Source organism: Lathyrus oleraceus, chromosome 5 (assembly GCF_024323335.1).
Source record: "Lathyrus oleraceus cultivar Zhongwan6 chromosome 5, CAAS_Psat_ZW6_1.0, whole genome shotgun sequence".
NCBI lineage: Eukaryota > Viridiplantae > Streptophyta > Magnoliopsida > Fabales > Fabaceae > Lathyrus > Lathyrus oleraceus.
This window is the reverse complement of record NC_066583.1, coordinates 378773827-378793575: the sequence shown is the minus strand read 5'-3', so window position 1 is coordinate 378793575 and position 19749 is coordinate 378773827. Positions and strand designations below refer to the sequence as shown.

General features: G+C 35.0%; 1 protein-coding gene across 1 annotated transcript; it reads right to left on the bottom strand.

Moving 5' to 3' along the window:
* Positions 1-298: 298 nt before the first annotated feature.
* Positions 299-1743, bottom strand: LOC127080825 (uncharacterized; the record flags this gene model as incomplete). Its single annotated transcript, XM_051021117.1, has 2 exons — positions 1723-1743; positions 299-1210 (listed from the first exon to the last, which is right to left on the bottom strand). Coding segments are annotated over exons 1-2 (933 nt in total), but the record flags the coding sequence as incomplete, so codon positions are not given.
* Positions 1744-19749: the final 18006 nt, after the last annotated feature.

Here is a 19749-nt window from a genome sequence, read left to right as displayed (position 1 = left end):
CCATAAATACACCAGGTGCATTAGTCACACCAAAAGGCATCACAGAGTACTCGTAGTGACCGTACCTTGTCCGAAAAGCAGTATTTTGAATATCCTCAACCTTTACACGAATCTGATGATACCCAGACCTCAAATCAATTTTGCTAAACACATAAGCTCCAACCAGCTGATCCATCAGATCGTCAATCCTCGGAAGTGGATACTTGTTCTTAATCGTCACATTGTTCAGTTGTCTATAATCAACACATAATCTCATAGAACCTTCTTTCTTCTTGACCAACAGAATAGGTGCACCCCACGGCGACACACTAGGACGAATAAACCTCTTCTCAAGCAAGTCTTCAAGTTGACTCTTCAACTCTTTCAACTCAGAAGCAGACATCCTATAGGGAGCCACCGATACAGGACTAGTTCCAGGAACTAAATCAATCAAAAACTCAACCTCACGTTCCGGCGGTAAATCACTTATATCTTCCGGAAATACCTCCGCAAACTCACAAACTATTGGCAATTCTTCAATCGTCCTCTTCTCACGAATATCCAAAGTTGCCAACAACATAAACAACTCGGCACCATCTTCCACCGATTCACCCACTTGCTTAGTAGACACAAACCAATCTTCCTTCGCACCAACCTCAGGAAAAATAATTGTCTTCTCAAAACAGTTGATATACACCCGATTAAATTCTAACCAATTCATACCCAAAATCACATCAAGTTGCTCTAAAGGAAGACAAACTAAATCAATTCCAAAATCCCTACCAAAGATACTCAACGGACAATTCAGACACACATAGGAAGTAGAAACAAAACCCATAGAAAGTGTATCAATAACCATACTTCTACGCATATCAGACAATATAAGATTCAATCTCTTAGCACAATCCAAAGAAATGAAAGAATGTGTTGCACCGGTATCAATAATGGCAGTCAAAGGTGTACCCTTAATAAAGCACGTACCTTGGATTAGCCTATCATCGGTAGTGGCCTCCGCACCAGACAATGCAAACACCTTTCCCTTCGCTTGCTCCTTCTTCGGCTTATCACATTTGGTACTAATGTGACCTTTCTCACCACAATTGTAACAAGTCACACTCGAACCAACTCCACAATGGTTTGCTCTGTGACCACTCTTGCCACACTTGAAACACGTCACAGAATCCTTACTACAATCAACAGCACGATGACCTTCAACGCCACATTTGAAACACTTAAGTGGAGTAGAAGATCCTCCCCCACTTGGCTTCTTGCCAAAACCAGATTGTCTCCTCTTGTCATCATACGGTTTCCCACGATCCTGGTTTTCCCCCTTCAAACTCTTGTAGAAAGAAGCACTCTCCCTACTATCCTCATCATAAATCCGACTCTTGTTAACCAACTCTGCAAAACGAGTAATCTGTTGGTAACCAATGGCCTTCTTGATATCATGTCTCAAGCCATTCACGAACTTCAAGCATTTAGATCTCTCAGCATTAGCAGTATTGTAATGAGGACAATACTTGATAAGCTCCTGAAATCTAGCAGCATATTCCGCAACAGTACCATTTCCTTGCTTCAATTCAAGGAACTCCACCTCTTTCTTCCCACGACAATCTTCTGGAAAATAGTTCTCCAAGAAAACATCACGGAAAAGAGCCCAAGTAACCTCAATTTCGTCTCCTTCAAACCTCTGAAGAGTGTTACTCCACCAATCTTCAGCTTCCTTCTCAAGCATATGAGTACCAAACTGCACTTTCTGGGCATCAGTACAATTCATGACTCTGAAGATCTTCTCAATTGCCTTCCGCCAAGCTTGAGCTTTATCAGGTTCATGCTCACCCTCAAAGACATGAGGATTGTTCCGCTGGAATCTCCCCAAAGCATGGAACTCATCATCATCTCCATTTCGGTTACCAGCATTCGCTTGAGGGATCTGACCAATGGAGTCAGCCAACATCCTCAGCGCCTCAACAATGGCATCATCATTCCTGCCTGCAACCATCGTCCTAAACAGCCCGAACAACCAGACAAACAGTATCGATCGTGTCATATACACAAATCAAATACAATGGGATGGAAACCCTAACGACTATTGACCAACTGGTCGACCAGGCTCTGATACCACTAATGTAACACCCTTTTTTCTACCCCAAAATACTTAACATATAATCAGAATAAATAAGCACGCATATAAACAAAAGGGCGTCACATCGACGTTTTCAAAAACTAAAAGCTTTCAAAAACCAACATCATTCATCATCAATATACAATACACCTGGTCATTTAAAATAACACATTTCAATTATCATGAATATTCAAGAAAATGCGTTCGCAGCGGAAAATAATGAATATCCATGCACTTCATAAAATGATCCATGTCCCATACCATGATCATCTCTCAATAATCTCCTCAAGATAACTAAAATCATATCCAGAATATTTAGCACTATGACCTCTCAAACTGCAATTTTCAAATAAACATGTTCACAAGTAATAATATAATACGTATCCAAATCAGATATGAGTTCAATACTACCAATCTACCCCGTGTTACATGACCAGAGCATTGACTCACTACTTAGTCTCTAAAACAAAGCACCGGAACTCTCCAGCTAATCTCGAGTGAGCTACCGTCCACCTGCTTCAACACTACTACTCTAGAGTGTCTGCACGATGCCATGTAAAGCAACATTCAAACAGAAGGGTGATAATTCAAACCATTATGAAGAAGTATAATAAGGCACAATGATTAAATCAACACTTAACGGAATTCATCACACCTTGTATAACCATGTAAATAACACTAACCAATATTTATTTCACAGGTTTCAAGCATACATCAAAACTCAAGGAGTATAATATTACAATCCAATAATATATTCCCAATTATACACATAACTACAATTATCACATAATCACATATTTTGCCAATTATGTATCCAAACATCACCAAATTCAATTACTATATCTCATAAACACCTCACAATCACATCAATGCAAACATTCAATTATCACATAACTCTAATGTGACTCAATGCAAGACATGTGACTCTATGCATGTGGTACCGCAATGTGAACCCAACGTTTCACCGCTTTCCGATTCAATATCTAGAATCCAAGCCACGCTTCCGATCCGGACAAGATCAAAGCCACTACGTCTGTTTCCAATTAAGGATCAACGTTTGTTATGCCTATTTCGAATTAAGGATCAACGTCTATGTGAACCCACAGTTTCACCGCTTTCCGATTCAATATCTAGAATCCAAGCCACTACGTCTATTTCCAATTAAGGATCAACGTCTGCTACGCCTATTTCCATTCAAGGATCAACGTCTAATACCATGTGAACCCACAGTTTCACCGCTTCCACCATGAAGCCGACCATGCCATGAATGAATGTACAAATACCAACACATATGCAATTAAGATCATCTCTACCATCTTAACATTCTACATATCACCATAATTCAACTCTATGAATTATCCACCAATGGTACATATACACATTCATAACAATGTATCATTCACAAATATAGGCTACTTATCAACTACTCACACTTAAATTGCATTTCAAAATGAATACGACTTTTAAAATCTCAATTTTTTTATTTTTCAACAGTGGTAACCGGTTAACGCTCGGTGGGTAACCGGTTAACACAAAACAGAATCATCTTCTGGGCAGGTTTTTAGCAAGTAACTGGTTAACGCTCTGTGGGTAACCGGTTAACACAAAACAGAATGCAGAATTTTCTGCATTTTTCGTCGTTGGAGAACTTTCGGACCTCCGATTTCGATTCCGTAAAAAGTCAAACGTTCAGAAAATTATAGCTAATACAATACTCTAAGTATATAACGTTAATTTACAGTTTTAACACAATCAAATCACCACAATTCAAGAATACTCATCAAAACCTAACAATTCCAAAACCATGAAATTTAGGGATTTCAACGTAAACCTATTTCTACCCATTGACCCAATCATACTAACCCATAATAATAAGGATTCTCCCCCTTACCTCTTAAATTTTCTGGAAACCTTAGTTTCTCTCTTGTTTTTCCCCTCTTCTCCTTACTTTTCCTCTTTTCTTTCTTTGTTGCCGTCAAATGATCAAATGAATCCTACTTCTCACTCTCCTCACCTCTTATATCCTAGTATTATATTTGGGCTTAAAGAATGATACCTCTAATTTAATTATTAGGCCCAATAATATCTAGTATTATAATATCTCTATTTAATTCAAATAAATTAAACCAACACAATATACACACCAAGTTAATTAATATAATCAATTATTCAATTATATCTCATATCAACTAAATAATTAATTAACACACCAAATCAATTAATATAATCAATTATTATACTACCTAACAACCAATTAATTACTTAACACTCCAAATAAATAAAATAAAATAAAATATAGTAATAATAATATAAGAAATAATTACTAAAATTGCGTTGTTACAGGTATGATCATTTTCGACGAACAGAGTTCTGTTTTTTATTTTGTGGATGAGCAAAAATTGTTATACACATAAAAATAAACATATTATTAAAATATTAATAATTATTTTCAGTTATATTGTTATCATCAAAATTCCTCAATTAAATATTATTGCTCTTTAAATCACTTTTAGTTCAATAATCTACATTTTTTTTTATGATTGTATGAACAATTTTTCCAAGTTTAAAAAATATTTAATTTATGGACAAATTGATATTTTAATTTAAATATTTATTAGGGTTTAAGCGATCGAATCAATGAGCTTAAAAGACAAACATATCAATAGAATATATCTTAGAGATATTTAACAAAATTTACAATTTTATAATTGGCTTCTTGCAACTCCAAAGTGCTAAGATGTGCTTAATTATAATTAAAAATTCATAGAATTTTCAATTATAAAGTAATCAAACATTTTTAAACTTATTACATGCAAAAGAAGAAAAAATGAGTCAAATCCTCAAATTTATTTATCCTTTGATAGTCTTTCTTTCTTTGTGTTTTGTTGTAACCAATGCCGTCAGGGGTAGATACAAAGTCTGTAAGTCTTTTCTTCACACCATTTTCAAAGATTCTTTCACATCAAATACATACTATTTTTTTAAATCAACTATTTATTAGAACAACCTTTTATTTTAATTTGACATTGCAGATTATCCATTCCCTTGTAAAATTCACCGGGATTGTTACAATAAAGCATGTCACATTCCTTTCATACCTATGTGCATTTCTTCTAATTGTGAGTGCATGGAAGTAGAATAAAGTTGAAAAATAATGCTACTTCAAATCGTATTATTTTATTTGTACATTATAATGCTGGTAACTCTATAATTTCTCTCACAATTTGATTTATATTTTTATCTTTAAATTTATTTGTCAAGCTCAAAATTTTATTATTATAATATAATAAGAGAATTCTTACATGTTTATTTGTTCATAGTATATAACGAAAACTGCATCGTCGTGACTATATTTTAAATAATTTCTTTAAAAAAATATCTTGATTGTGTTTATGTTGAGTAATTACTTATACCTTTCAAAATATTAATAATTAAAAGGATCGTTGACTGGATTAAAAAATTTAAAAGATTTTTCGTACTTAATACAAAACTAGATTAAAATCTACACCTTGCGGTGGAAGGAATGTAAAAGACTTGTAAACATTCAATTAAATTTATAAACATGTTACAAAATTATGGATTTGATTCGAAAACTACATTATAATAGCACGAATCGTAGTCATAACTCCAATTTTTAAATATATCTTCAATAATATTAATATCGCCAACACTCATCAATACTATGAGAAAGAAAGAAATTTTAATAGAAAAAAAAAGGTGAGGGGAGACGAAGAATTTTATATATATATATATATATATATATATATATATATATATATATATATATCAAAAGAGAGGAGAAGAGAGGAAATGCTGATTTTAAATAAAAATATGGTTTGTTAACAAAAGGAGGGGAGAAATTTTATGAATAATTTATATTTTTATTCTTTATTATTTTATATAATTCATATGATATTCAAAGATGAAAATTTTGTAAATATTTTTTGATAATAAAATATGTAGATATAGTTAAACAAAACTTCTAATATTGAGTGATTAAAAAAATTATTATTTATTATATATCATTAAAAAATTGAGTATACTTAATTTAGATTATAACTCTTTGATACGGATTAAAATATATGTTGATAATAATTTTTTAATTGTGATGAATCAAATAAAAAAACAAATACATAAAATAATTGAGGGGTTTTGCACCCTTCTCCTCCCTTCCCCATCTCATAAAACTTAAACTAAACATATTTAATTAAAAATATATTCACCCCTCCCTTCCATTTACTCCCAAATCAAACACACTCTAAAAGTACTTTAATGGGTGTAAGATCTACCCTAAAAGTTAGATCATCCAAGGAATACTATATCATTAAGGAATAAAATGTAGGGTTCATGAATATTTTCCAAATTAAAAATAAAGTATCTTAGTATGAAAGTAGAGGTAATTGTGTGCCATAGTTAATCGAAGATTAACTCCATCTACTAAAAGTATTTTGGTGGTTGTTAAGAGTTGAACAAAAAGACCAAAATGATATGAGACATTTCTTTTACTCACATGTTGATGATGTTTTCTCTTTCTTGATTTTGAACAGAATACATGAGACAAACTTTTGATTATTGGTTTTCTCTTTCTTGGTTTTGAACAGAACAAGAGTAGTCAAAGCTTACAAGCTATATTTTCTATCACTCATGTCTATGTTAGTTTATATTAAAGTAATGCTTACTTATTATTGTTCGATGTTTTATGTTATTTTAGGAAAAATACATTCTGCAGCTTTTTAAGTTTTACTATATCAAATTAGTCATTTTGTGTTTTCTTTTGTCCCACATAGATGATTTAAATTAGATTATGTATATATTGTTCTTTTTCATATATATTGTCTCGAACAAAAGAAACATGTTACAATAGGTACAACAAACATGCTTTTATTATTGAAGTATGTCATGGATAATCACATTCATATATGGTAATCTTTAATTATATAAAAAATGAATTAATGCAGGAAAGATGTTGGTAAGGCCAAATAGTTTGGATGACTTAGAAACAAATTTATATTCAATAATTTTAGTTTTTGTTAAGTTTAATCTATTTAGTGTATCTTAACATTTTGCCTCCGTGACATTATTGTTTTGTATATATAAATAACTGTAGTTGTCAATAGATATACAGCGGCGTAATACTGAATGTGTGTATTATGTGTCGTGGTACCGTGGTAGTGCATAATCAATTGATGTAACCGTTTGCGTAAGAGTAGTGGAAGATTTTTATTTTCTCTCTTCTCTCTTCTTCCATCTTTATCTTCTTCACCTTGTGCATCAACAATTGGTATCTAGAACTCAGGTTCAGATCCACAGGAAAACACGAGTAGTCGGTTAGGCGTTGTGCGATTGATTTTGTTTCTTGAATTCGTGTTGAATTTTTAATCGGAATCGTAAAAAAATCAAATTTCTTGACTCTACGAAATTGGGAAACACTAGTGTTTGGTGAGATCTGAGTGAATTGCACAAGGTTGAAGATGAACGGAAAGGTAATCTGAGTACTAAGCTTCTAGTGTTCGATGGCAAGAGCTAGAATCAGTGGATGATTCAGATGCATGTGTTGTTTGGCGCACAAGATGTTCTTGTTCTCGTTGATGACGGTGTTAGAACAAGATTTGGTCATGCATCTATACCTTGAGTTTTGATGATAACAATGTTGTATTTGTGTGAGAATAATTTTGGTACCCTAATGATTTGTTATTGTGTAGCTTTAATAGTCAGTTCTGATTCTGAGTATATGACATGCAACATCATCAGTTTCTGACCAATCAGTTCCAAATCCACTTATGCGTCAGTTATTAGAAGTTCTGAGAGATATTCAATATTGTTGCTGCAATGATCTTTCTGCTTCTGTGCTGATTCACTCATGAGAAGCTTCTGAAGAAACGATATGTTGTTGCTGCACTGTTCTCTTCTTCCATGTTTATCTTCTTCATCTTATGCACCAATAATTGGTATTTATAGCTCCGGTTCAGATCCACAGGGAAACATGAGTGAACGGTAAGGCGTTGTGTGATTGATTTTTTTTATTGAATTCATGTTGATTTTTTTAATAAGAATCGTGACAGAACTATATTTCTTGACTATGGGGGATTGGGAAACACTAGTGTTTGGTGAGATCTGAGTAAATTACACAAGGTTGAAGATGAACGGAAATGATAATATGAATACTAAGCTTCCAATGTTTGATGGAAATAACTGGAATCGGTGGATAATTCAGACGTGTGTGTTGTTTGACGCTCAAGATGTTCTTGATCTCGTCAACGACGATTACGTTCCAGTTGCAATTTCGGCAAATGCAATGGATGCGTAGAGGAATGCTCATCGTGATATGAGGAAGTAAGATCAGAAGGCGTTTTTATACATCCATCAGTGTGTGGATGTAAATATGTTTGAAAAAATCGTTAATTTGACGATGACGAAGGCTGCGTGGGACACACTAGTACGGTGTTGCAATGGTTATGCATCACTGAGGAAGGTGAAGTTTCTGTCTCTATGTAAATAGTAGGAAAATCTCAATATGAAGAATTATGAGAAGGTACCTGACTACATCTCTATAGTGATTCTGATTACAAATGAGATGAAGTCGTGTAAAGAAACTCTCTTTGAAGAAAAGATCATTGAGAAGGTACTTAGATCTCTTACTCCTCAGTTTGGTTACGTTGTTGTAACAATTGAATAATCTAAAGATCTTAGCACCATGAGAATTGAATAGTTGTAAATCAGACTAGAGACACAAGAGGTGTGTCTGACTGAGAGAAACCTGAAATGGAGGTAGAGCAGCAGGCTCTGAAAGCATCTTCTAGTACAAAATATCATAAGCAGTCTGGTCAAAAGCCAGGAAGAAATTTGATGGTGTTCAGAAGTCAGAAACCTTAACTTCTGAAAGGGAGAATAGTACTCAAAAGAGGAAGGAGAAGTATGACAAAAGGAAAGTTAAGTGCTACTGTTGTAAGAAGTTTGGTCACTTCGTTGATGATTGTTGATCAAACAAGGAAAGAAAGTTAGAAGAAACAAACATAGCCAGAGGAGATTCTGATGATGAACATGTGTTATTGATGGCTTCAAATCCTGATAGTGCATCTTTGGAAGATTGGTGGTACATGGACATTGGTTGTTCAAATTACCTTATTGGAAATAAGAAATAGTTGGCTGAGTTTTCTCTAGTAAGAGGACCAAGATCATATGTGCTAATGATAAGTATCTGAATGCTGAAGGAATGGGAAATGTCATAGTAGTTTTGAATAATGGTATAATTGAATTGATTTAGAACGTATGGTATGTTCCTGACATGAAAAGCAAGTTGATGAGTGTAGGTCAATTAATTGAGAAATGTTTTTTAGATTTGCCATTAAGGACAATCTTTTGAAGTTGTATGGCTGCAATCAGAAGTTGATTAGGAAGTCAGAACAGGGAAGGAACAGAACATTCAAAGTGAATGTTAAAACCCATACTCTAAATTCCTTAGTGCAACAAGTATTGTGAAGGAAAGTGAGTTGTGATACAAAAGGTTTGGTCATCTGAACTTCAGAAGATTAGGGCATCTAAATTCAAAGAAGTTGGTACATGGAATTCCTAAAATTAAGAATCCAGAGAATTCATGCAATGAGTATGAGAGGGAAGAAACAAATACTGCCATTCGCATATGAAATGCCTTCACTTGGATGGAATAAATACTTTGTATAATTTGTTGATGAATTCACAAGGATGACATGGGTATCCCTTATAAAGTTCAAATATGAGGTGTTTGCTGAATTTAAGAAATTCAAAATCAAGGTTGAGAATCAGAGTGGTCATAAGTTGAAAGTTCTCAGAACTGATGGTGGAGGTGAGTATAAATCTACAGAGTTCAGAAAATTTTATGAGGAGAATGAAATTGAGCATGAGGTGACTGCTCCACACATTCCTCAACATAATGGTCTTGCTGAAAGAAGAAACCAAACTTTGCTTGATAAGACAATGAGCATGCCGAAGGAGAAAAAATTGTCTCACACCTTGTGGGGAGAAATTGTTGCCACTGCAGCATATGTGCTCAATAGGTGCACAACCAAAAAGCTGAAGGAAATTGTTCCTTTAGAGAAGTGGACTGGAGATAAGCAAAGTGTGAGTCATCTGAAGATGTATGGTTCGGTTTGTTATAAACATGTTCCAGATGCTAAGAGAAGGAAATTGGATGACAAAAGTAGAGTTATGTTTCTTATAAGGTACCATAGTACATATGCTTATAAGTTCTAATGTCCTATCACTGACAAGGTTGAATTCAGCAGAGATGTCATTGTGAAAGTATCAGAAGCGTGGGATTGGAACATGTCTCAATCCAACTCTGGTGAGTTAATTTATGAAGATACTTCAGAATTCAAAGGCTCTGAAGATTAGTCAGAATCAGAAGGTGACTCTAAAGGATAATCTGCTTCTGAAGGGGATTCTGCCTCTGAAGATGAGTCAAAGTCTGATAGTGACTCTGAAGGCGAGGTTGACTCTAAAGATGAATCTAGTTCTGATCCATATTCTGATGGTGATTCATGCTCTGGTGGAGATCCATACTATAGGAATATTCTAGACTCTGAAGGTGGTCACGCCTCTAACGGTGGTAATTTTGGGGTTTCAACATCTGATAATGTTTCAGCGTCCGAAGAAGATTCTGAACAAGTTCAGAGGCCAGAAAGAATAAAAAACATTCTAAGTAGATTTGTAGAGTTTGACATGCTACAATATACTAAAATAGACTCCTAGGGAGAAGTCATTCAGTGTGTCATGTTTGTAGACTCTGAACTAGTTAGTGTTGAAGAAGCGCTTAAGAAGAAAGTGTGGTTGAAGGACATGAAAGAAGAACTTAAGGCTATAGAAATAAACAAGACTTGGGAGTTGACTGAACTTCCAAAGGACAAGAAAGCCATCGACATAAGATGGGTTTTCAAGATGAAACTGAAGCCAGATAGATCAATTGGAAAACACAAAGCAATGTCAGTGGTAAGAGGTTTTCTAAAGAAACCTATATTAGACTACTTTGAGGTGTTTGCTCATGTAGCAAGACATGAGACAATCAGACTGGTGATTGCAATAGCTGTTACCAACAATTGGCCTCTGATACATTTATATGTGAAATTTGCATTTCTGAATGGTCCATTGCAAGAAGAGGTATACGTGTCACAACCTCCTGGATTTATGAAAAAGAATCAGGAAGGGATGGTGTACATGTTACATAAAGCGTTGTATGGACTGAAACAAGCTCCTAGAGCTTGGAATCTGAAAATTGATTCATTCCTCAAGCTTCGGGGATTCATAAAGTGTGAGATGGTGTATGATATTTATGTTCAACATACTTCTGAAGGCAATATGATTCTAGTGTGTCTATATGTTGATGACATATTACTGACAGAAAGTTATTCAAATGAGATAATGAAATTCAAGAAGGTGCTGATGAAAGATTTTGAGATGACTAATCTAGGAAATATGTATTTCCTAGGGATGGAGATCGTGTACTATGAGAAAGGTATAATTATGCATCAGCTGAAGTATGAATTTGAGCTTCTGAGAGATTTGAGCTGCTGAGTAGTAAGGATGCGGTCACACCTTCAGAAACAAATCACAAATTGGATTCTGATCCTAAGGATGATAATGTAGATGCGACAACTTTCAAATAGTTGGTTGATTTTCTGAGATATTTGTGTAATATCATGCCTGATATTTGTTATGCAGTTGAAATGGTTAATAAATTCATGAGTAAATACTCTCCATTTAAACATATAACTAATAATTAATAAATACTCTTATTCATAGGACTTGTCAATAGAAAATGTAATAATAGTAAACTAGCATAAAAGATATAAAGTTTTATGCAGAGCCACCTTTTATCTATCTATTATCTATGAATATTAAAGTAGCAGGTATTGAAAAGTTAGAAGGTGTTAAAATGGGAAATTCTATTATTCATTGGACAGTGTTTGATTTCATTGGATTAATTTTTTTCAATTCAAACTTGTCCGTTTCAATCTACTGAAACATAAAAATGTGGCTTGTGACCATTTATGTTTAGGCAGGTATGATCATTTTCTCTATCTATGTGCAGACGAGCATAGCTCTATTTTTTTCTGCATGAGCAAAAATTGTTATACACATATTATTAAAATATCAATAATCATTTTCATTATATTGTTATCATCAAAATTCCTCAATTAAATATTATTGCTCTTTAGATCACTTTTAGTTCAATAATCTACATTTTTTATGATTGTATGAACAATTTTTCCAAGTTTAAAAAATATTTAATTTATGGACAAATTGACATTTTAATTTAAATATTTATTAGGGTTTAAGCAATCGAACCAATGAATTTAAAAGACAAACATATCAATAGAATATATCTTAGAGATATTTAACAAAAATTACAATTTTATAATTGGCTTCTTGCAACTCCAAAGTGCTAAGATGTGCTTAATTATAATTAAAAATTCAGAGAATTTTCAATTATAAAGGAATCAAACATTTTTAAACTTATTACATGCAAAAGAAGAAAAAATGAGTCAAATCGTCAAATTTATTTATCCTTTGATAGTCGTTCTTTCTTTGTATTTTGTTGTAACCAATGCCATCAAGGGTGATCGTGGAGGCAGACGCAGAATCTGTAAGTCTTTTCTTCACACCATTTTCAAAGATTCTTTCACATCAAATACATACTATTTTTTTAAATCAACTATTTATTAAAACAACCTTTTATTTTAATTTGACATTGCAGTTTATCCATTCCCTTGTAAATATAACTGGGATTGTTACAATAAAGCATGTCACGTTCCTTTAAGACCTAGGTGCATTTCTTCTAATTGTGAGTGCATGGAAGTAGAATAAAGTTGAAAAATAATGCTACTTCAAATCGTATTATTTTATTTGTACATTATAATGTTGGTAACTTTATAATTTCTCTCACAATTTGATTTATATTTTTATCTTTAAATTTATTTGTCAAAAGAGAGGAGAAGAGAGGAAATGATGATTTTAATTAAAAATATATTTTGCTTACAAAAGGATGGGAGAAATTTTATGAATAATTTATATTTTTATTCTTATTATTTTATATAATTCATATGATATTTAAAGATGAAAGTTTTGTAATATTTTTTATAATAAAATATGCAGATATAGTTAAACAAAATTTTTAATGTTGAATGATTAAAAAAATTATAATTTATTATATATCATCAAAAATTAAGTATACTTAATTGAGATAACTCAATGATACAGATTAAAATATATGTTGATAACAATTTTTTAATTGTGATGAACCAAATAAAAAAACAAATACATAAAATATTTGAGGGATTTTGCATCCTTCTCCTCCCTTCCCCGTCTCATAAAACTTAAACTAAACATATTTAATTAAAAATATTTTCACCCCTCCCCTCCATTTACTCCCAAATCAAACACACTCTAAAGTACTTTAATGGGAGTAAGATCTACCCTAAAAGTTAGATCATCCAAGGAATACTTTCATTCTCAAAAATATATCATTAAGGAATAAAATGTAGGGTTCATGAATATTTTCCAAATTAAAAATAAAGTATCTTAGTATGAAACTAGAGGTAATTGTGTGCCATAGTTAATCGAAGATTAACTCCATCTACTAAAAGTATTTTGGTGGTTGTTAAGAGTTGAACAAAAAGACCAAAATGATATGAGACATTTCTTTTACTCACATGTTGATGATGTTTTCTCTTTCTTGATTTTGAACAGAATACATGAGACAAACTTTTGATTATTGGTTTTCTCTTTCTTAATTTTTTACAAAAATAACTCATTTTTTCAAGAAAATTCCCAAAATATCTCTGGTTTCAAAAAAATTCTTAAACTACCCCATTTTTAGGAGGAGGCGTCAATTCAATTGGCGTCTCCTCTTAAATACTTGAATGGAGGCGCCAACTGGATTGACTAGGGCAGGTGCCCTAGCCAATTGGGTTGGCGCCCCTGTGTAGTACTTAAGAGGAGGCGCCAAGTCAATTGGAGTCTCAGTGTAAAATGGTATTTTTTTTTTGTAAATGGTATATGTGATAGATAAATTTGATATAGGACCAATTGATATTAATAAAATTTGCCCTTTACACAAAGAAACCTAATGGCGATGACCGGAATCACCTAACCGACCTCCGGCCCCACATCCTCTAGCTACCCTAACCCGTGGCCCTAATCCACGTTGATGATTCGGTACCGGTGTTTGAGCATCTGAGGGGCCAGGAGCGTCACTTCCAACTACAAGAGAAGGCCTGTTGAGGTAGTCAGACAAGTCGCCATAGTCTTCAGTATGCATTGATGGTGTACCGCCGTAGCTAAGCTCATGACACATGCCAGAGAAGTTGGGTTGTGGTTGACTCATTGATGGGCGACCGGGACGGTTGAAGGGAGACATGGGTGTGAACGATGCGTCGAGGAAAGGTTGGAAAGGTTGTTGGGGTGTTTGGTATAGATAGGGTTGTTGGATGTTTTGATTTTGTGAGGTTTGGGCTTCTTGGCTATGGTAGGAGGAGGGGCGGTTGGTGTTGAATGATCGTTGGGTGTTCTGGCTTAGGCGACTTTGGTAGGGTGACGGGGTGGGTGCGAAGCGATGTTGAGTCTCAGGTTGATGGTCAATTTGTTGGTGGTGGTATGGGGTATGCTCTTGGTATTGGGGTTGGGTGTATGGTATGTTTTGGTTGTATGTTTGTGTGTTGGTTGAACGGAACGTTTGACGGACAGGGGGTTGTGTGTATCCGGTCTGACACTGTTGTTGGAGGTTTGATGTTGAGGTGTCAGGTGTGTAAGTCATCTGGCGTGGGTCGTACAAGTACATATCCTCGGCGATGAACTGAAAACCAACCGATCTGTACCAAACCATATAAGTACGACTTGGTTTTTCTTCAGTTGGCATGACTGCGTCAGTTAACACATGGTCATGACGGTGCTTCTATTTGCGACACTCCGATCTTGCGAAGCTTTGTCATGGGTCGAAGTTCCATTGGTTGCTAACTTTGCGCAGATGCCATTCTCCTAGACTAGCTGGGGGATCTGGGATGTTTTGGGGCATACCGAATTGCAGCTTCACACGATCATTGTTGTGCATCTCCATAGTTGTGAACTGTATTATCGGTGTGCATGCAGTCCATACGGCCGCATCTTCAGCGTTGACCTCATGGTCATGATCCAAATTAAGGTATGGACGCCAAATGAATTGAAATATGAAAGAAGATAGGATTATAATCTAGGTAGAAGAAGTTAACAAAATATAACGAAATTATTAAGTTATTTTCCTTACGTCTGTCGGTCGAAGGTGATCCAACAGGTTGCGATACTGAGGAATACAGTGTCTTGGACGTCGCTTCACAAGCCAAACTCAAATCTCTAAATTGCTCCAACAATTCAAACTCTCGAATCATCAACATAGACATGTGCAATGACTTCCTACTCAATGCATCGGCTACAACATTCGCCTTTCCAGGATGATAATTCAAACCAAAATCATAATCTTTCAAGAATTCCAACCATCTCCTTTGCCTCATATTCAATTCTTTCTGATCAAACAAGTACTTCAAACTCTTGTGATCACTAAACACATCAAATCGCGATCCAAACAAATAATGTCTCCAAAGCTTCAACACAAACACAACGGCGGCCAACTCTAAGTCATGCGTCGGATAATTCCTCTCATGAACTTTAAGTTCCCTTGAAGCATAAGCTACCACTTGCCCTTTTTGCATCAGAACACCTCCTAAACCCAATAAAGAAGCATCACAATACACAACGAAAGTTTCTAACGGATCCGGTAAAATTAAAATAGGAGCCGTAGTCAATCTTCTCTTAAGCTCTTGAATATTCGCTTCACACTGCGAAGTCCAAATGAAAGCTTGACCTTTCCTAGTCAACTGCGTCAATGGTAACGACAACTTAGAAAATCCTTCAATGAACTTCCTATAATAACCAGCCAAACCAAGGAAACTTCTAATCTCAGCAACAGACTTAGGGGCTTCCCACTGAGATACAGCTTTAATCTTCGTAGGATCCACAGAAATACCACCACTCGAAATCACATGTCCAAGAAAACTTACTTCACCCAACCAAAACTCACATTTAGAGAGTTTAGCAAACGACTTCCTCTCTTTCAACACCGATAACACAACCTTCAAGTGCTCGGCATGATCCTCTTTACTCTTGGAATGAATCAATATATCATCAATGAACACAACAACAAACTTATCCAGATAATCATGAAAAATTCTATTCATATACTCCATAAATACACCAGGTGCATTAGTCACACCAAAAGGCATCACGGAGTACTCGTAGTGACCATACCTTGTCCGAAAAGCAGTCTTTTGAATATCCTCAGCCTTTACACGAATCTGATGATACCCAAACCTCAAATCAATCTTGCTAAACACACAAGCTCCAACCAGCTGATCCATCAGATCGTCAATCCTCGGAAGTGGATACTTGTTCTTAATCGTCACTTTATTCAGTTGTCTATAGTCAACACATAATCTCATAGAACCTTCTTTCTTCTTGACCAACAGAACAGGTGCACCCCACGGCGACACACTAGGACGAATAAACCTCTTCTCGAGCAAGTCTTCAAGTTGACTCTTCAACTCTTTCAACTCAGAAGTAGACATTCTATAGGGAGCCATCGATACAGGATTAGTTCCAGGAACTAAATCAATCGAAAACTCAACCTCACGTTCCGGCGGTAAATCACTTATATCTTCCGGAAATACCTCCGCAAACTCACAAACTATTGGCAATTCTTCAATCGTCCTCTTCTCACGAATATCCAAAGTTGCCAACAACATAAACAACTTGGCACCACCTTGCACCGATTCATCCACTTGCTTAGCAGACACAAACCAATCTTCCTTCGCACCAACCTCAGGAATAATAACTGTCTTCTCGAAATAGTTGATATACACCCGATTAACTTCTAACCAATACCATCCTCGAATCCGACCTCTCTTCGGGTTCAAGAAAAGCACAACATTCTCAAAACAGGTTAACTAGCCAACACTGCACTCTTGCATGCAACAACATAATGTCCAAGCTCGATACAATTGGAACATCCAAGATAAGCAGACGCTTCTCCCCCACTTATTTCATTCCCAACCTGCAAATGGAAAATAAAACAAGCATCGACAGTGTTCTCACACACATGTCGCATACTAGGGAACAAACATAATTAAACAACCTGGTCGGACGGACCAACCAGACAAACAGTATCGATCGTGTCAGATACACGAATCAAATACAGCAGGATTGGAAAACACTAACGACTATTGACCAACTGGTCGACCATGCTCTGATACCACTAATGTAACACCCCTTTTTCTACCCCAAAATACTTAACATATAATCAGAGTAAATAAGCATGCATATAAACAAAAGGGCGTCACATCGACGTTTTCAAAAACTAAAAGTTTTCAAAAACCAAACATCATTCATCATCAATATACAATACACCTGTTCATTTAAAATAACACATTTCACTTATCATGAATATTCAAGAATATGCGTTCGTAGCGGAAAATAATGAATACTCGTGTATTTCATAAAATGATCCATGTCCCATACCATGATCATCTCTCAATAATCTCCTCAAGATAACTAAAACCATATCCAAAATATTTGGCACTATGGCCTCTCAAACAGCAATTGCAAATAACCATGTTCACAAGTAATAACATACTACATATCCAAATAAGATAGGTGTTCAATACTACTAATCTACCTCGTGTTACATGACCAGAGCATTGACTCACTACTTAGTCAAAACACAACAAGAACTAGCCTCCGAATCTAATCTTTGCGCGAATCACCACTATCTTCAGTACCTGAGCGATGTCACGATAGAACGTCATTCCAACAGAAGGGTGAGAATTCAAATCATTATGAAGAAGTATAATAAAGCACAATGATTAAATCAACAATTAAAGGAATTCATCACACTTCGTATAACCATGTAAATAATACTAACCAATATTTATTTCACATGTTTCAAACATCCATCAAAATGCAAGGAGTATAATATTACAATCCAATACTATATTCCCAATTATATACATAACTACAATTATCACATAATCACATATTTTGCCAAATTATGTATCCAAACATCACCAAATTCAATTACTATACCTCATACACACCTCACAATCACATCAATGCAAACATTCAATTATCACATAACTCTAATGTGACTCAATGCAAGACATGTGACTCTATGCATGTGGTACCGCAATGTGAACCCAACGTTTCACCGCTTTCCGATTCAATATCTAGAATCCAAGCCACGCTTCCGATCCGGACAAGATCAAAGCCACTACGTCTATTTCCAATTAAGGATCAATGTCTACTACGCCTATTTCCAATTAAGGATCAACGTATGCTATGCCTATTTCCATTCAAGGATCAACGTCTACTACGCCTATTTCCAATTAAGGATCAACGTATGCTACGCCTATTTCCATTCAAGGATCAACATCTACTACACCTATTTCCGATTAAGGATCAACGTATGCTACGCCTATTTCCATTCAAGGATCAACGTCTAATACCATGTGAACCCACAGTTTCACCTCTTCCACCATGAAGCCGACCATGCCATGAATGAATGTACAAATACCAACACATATGCAATTAAGATCATCTCTACCATCTTAACATTCCACATATCACCATAATTCAACTCGATGAATTATCCATCAATGGTACATATACACATCCATAACAATATATCATTTACAATATAAACTAATTATCAAACACGCGCACTAGATTTCATTGCAAATGAATACAACTTTTAAAATCTCAATTTTTCATTTTTTCAACAGTGGTAACCGGTTAACGCTCGGTGGGTAACTGGTTAACATAAAACAGAGCAAGTTGTAACACCTCAAAATTTGCCCTCCTCTCTTGGGACTAGTTTAGCATATTGCATCTCATTTTTAGGACATTAGGCATTACATCTTTGCATATCATGTGCAATAAGTAAGTCATCCTCCTAAGTCTTTCTCAGAAGATAAAGAGGTTAAAAGATTCAAGCTTGAGGGTTTCATGAATTGATCACTAATCATCTGAGGTTTGTGCTTCAATTAGGGTTCTTGGTTCCTCAAGGAGGCTGGTTATTATCTTGATTGCAATGGTACATCACCATCATCATGGTCTTATCATCACCAAGAGGTTCATTGTGCCTGATCATGTTCCTTGGGATTAGGGTTTTGACCTCTGGTCAACCCTAATCAGTTGCATTATACCAATCAGGGTTCTCAAAGGAGATGAGGTCTTTAATGAGATAGAGATCATCATATGGTTTTGTTGAGCTTGTATAAGCTAGGGTGTCATTTTGGAGCCCTTTCATCAGGAGATTGAGGCTCAAAGTCATATGTGCATGGCCAGGTCATCTATCAACTACAAAAGTCAACTGCAAAGTCAACTGTTGGATTTGGAGGTGGGAAGTGATTAGAAATACTTCATTCATGTTCAAACAAGTCTCATTTGACATTTCAAACATCAACATTGGAGAAAATAAAGTCAGGACAAAACTTTCCAAAAATAGCAGGTGACCTATAATTTGAAATTGCCAAAAATGGAAAGGTTTTCAACTCAAGATTACATCATCAAGAAAGCTTCAAATGAAATTT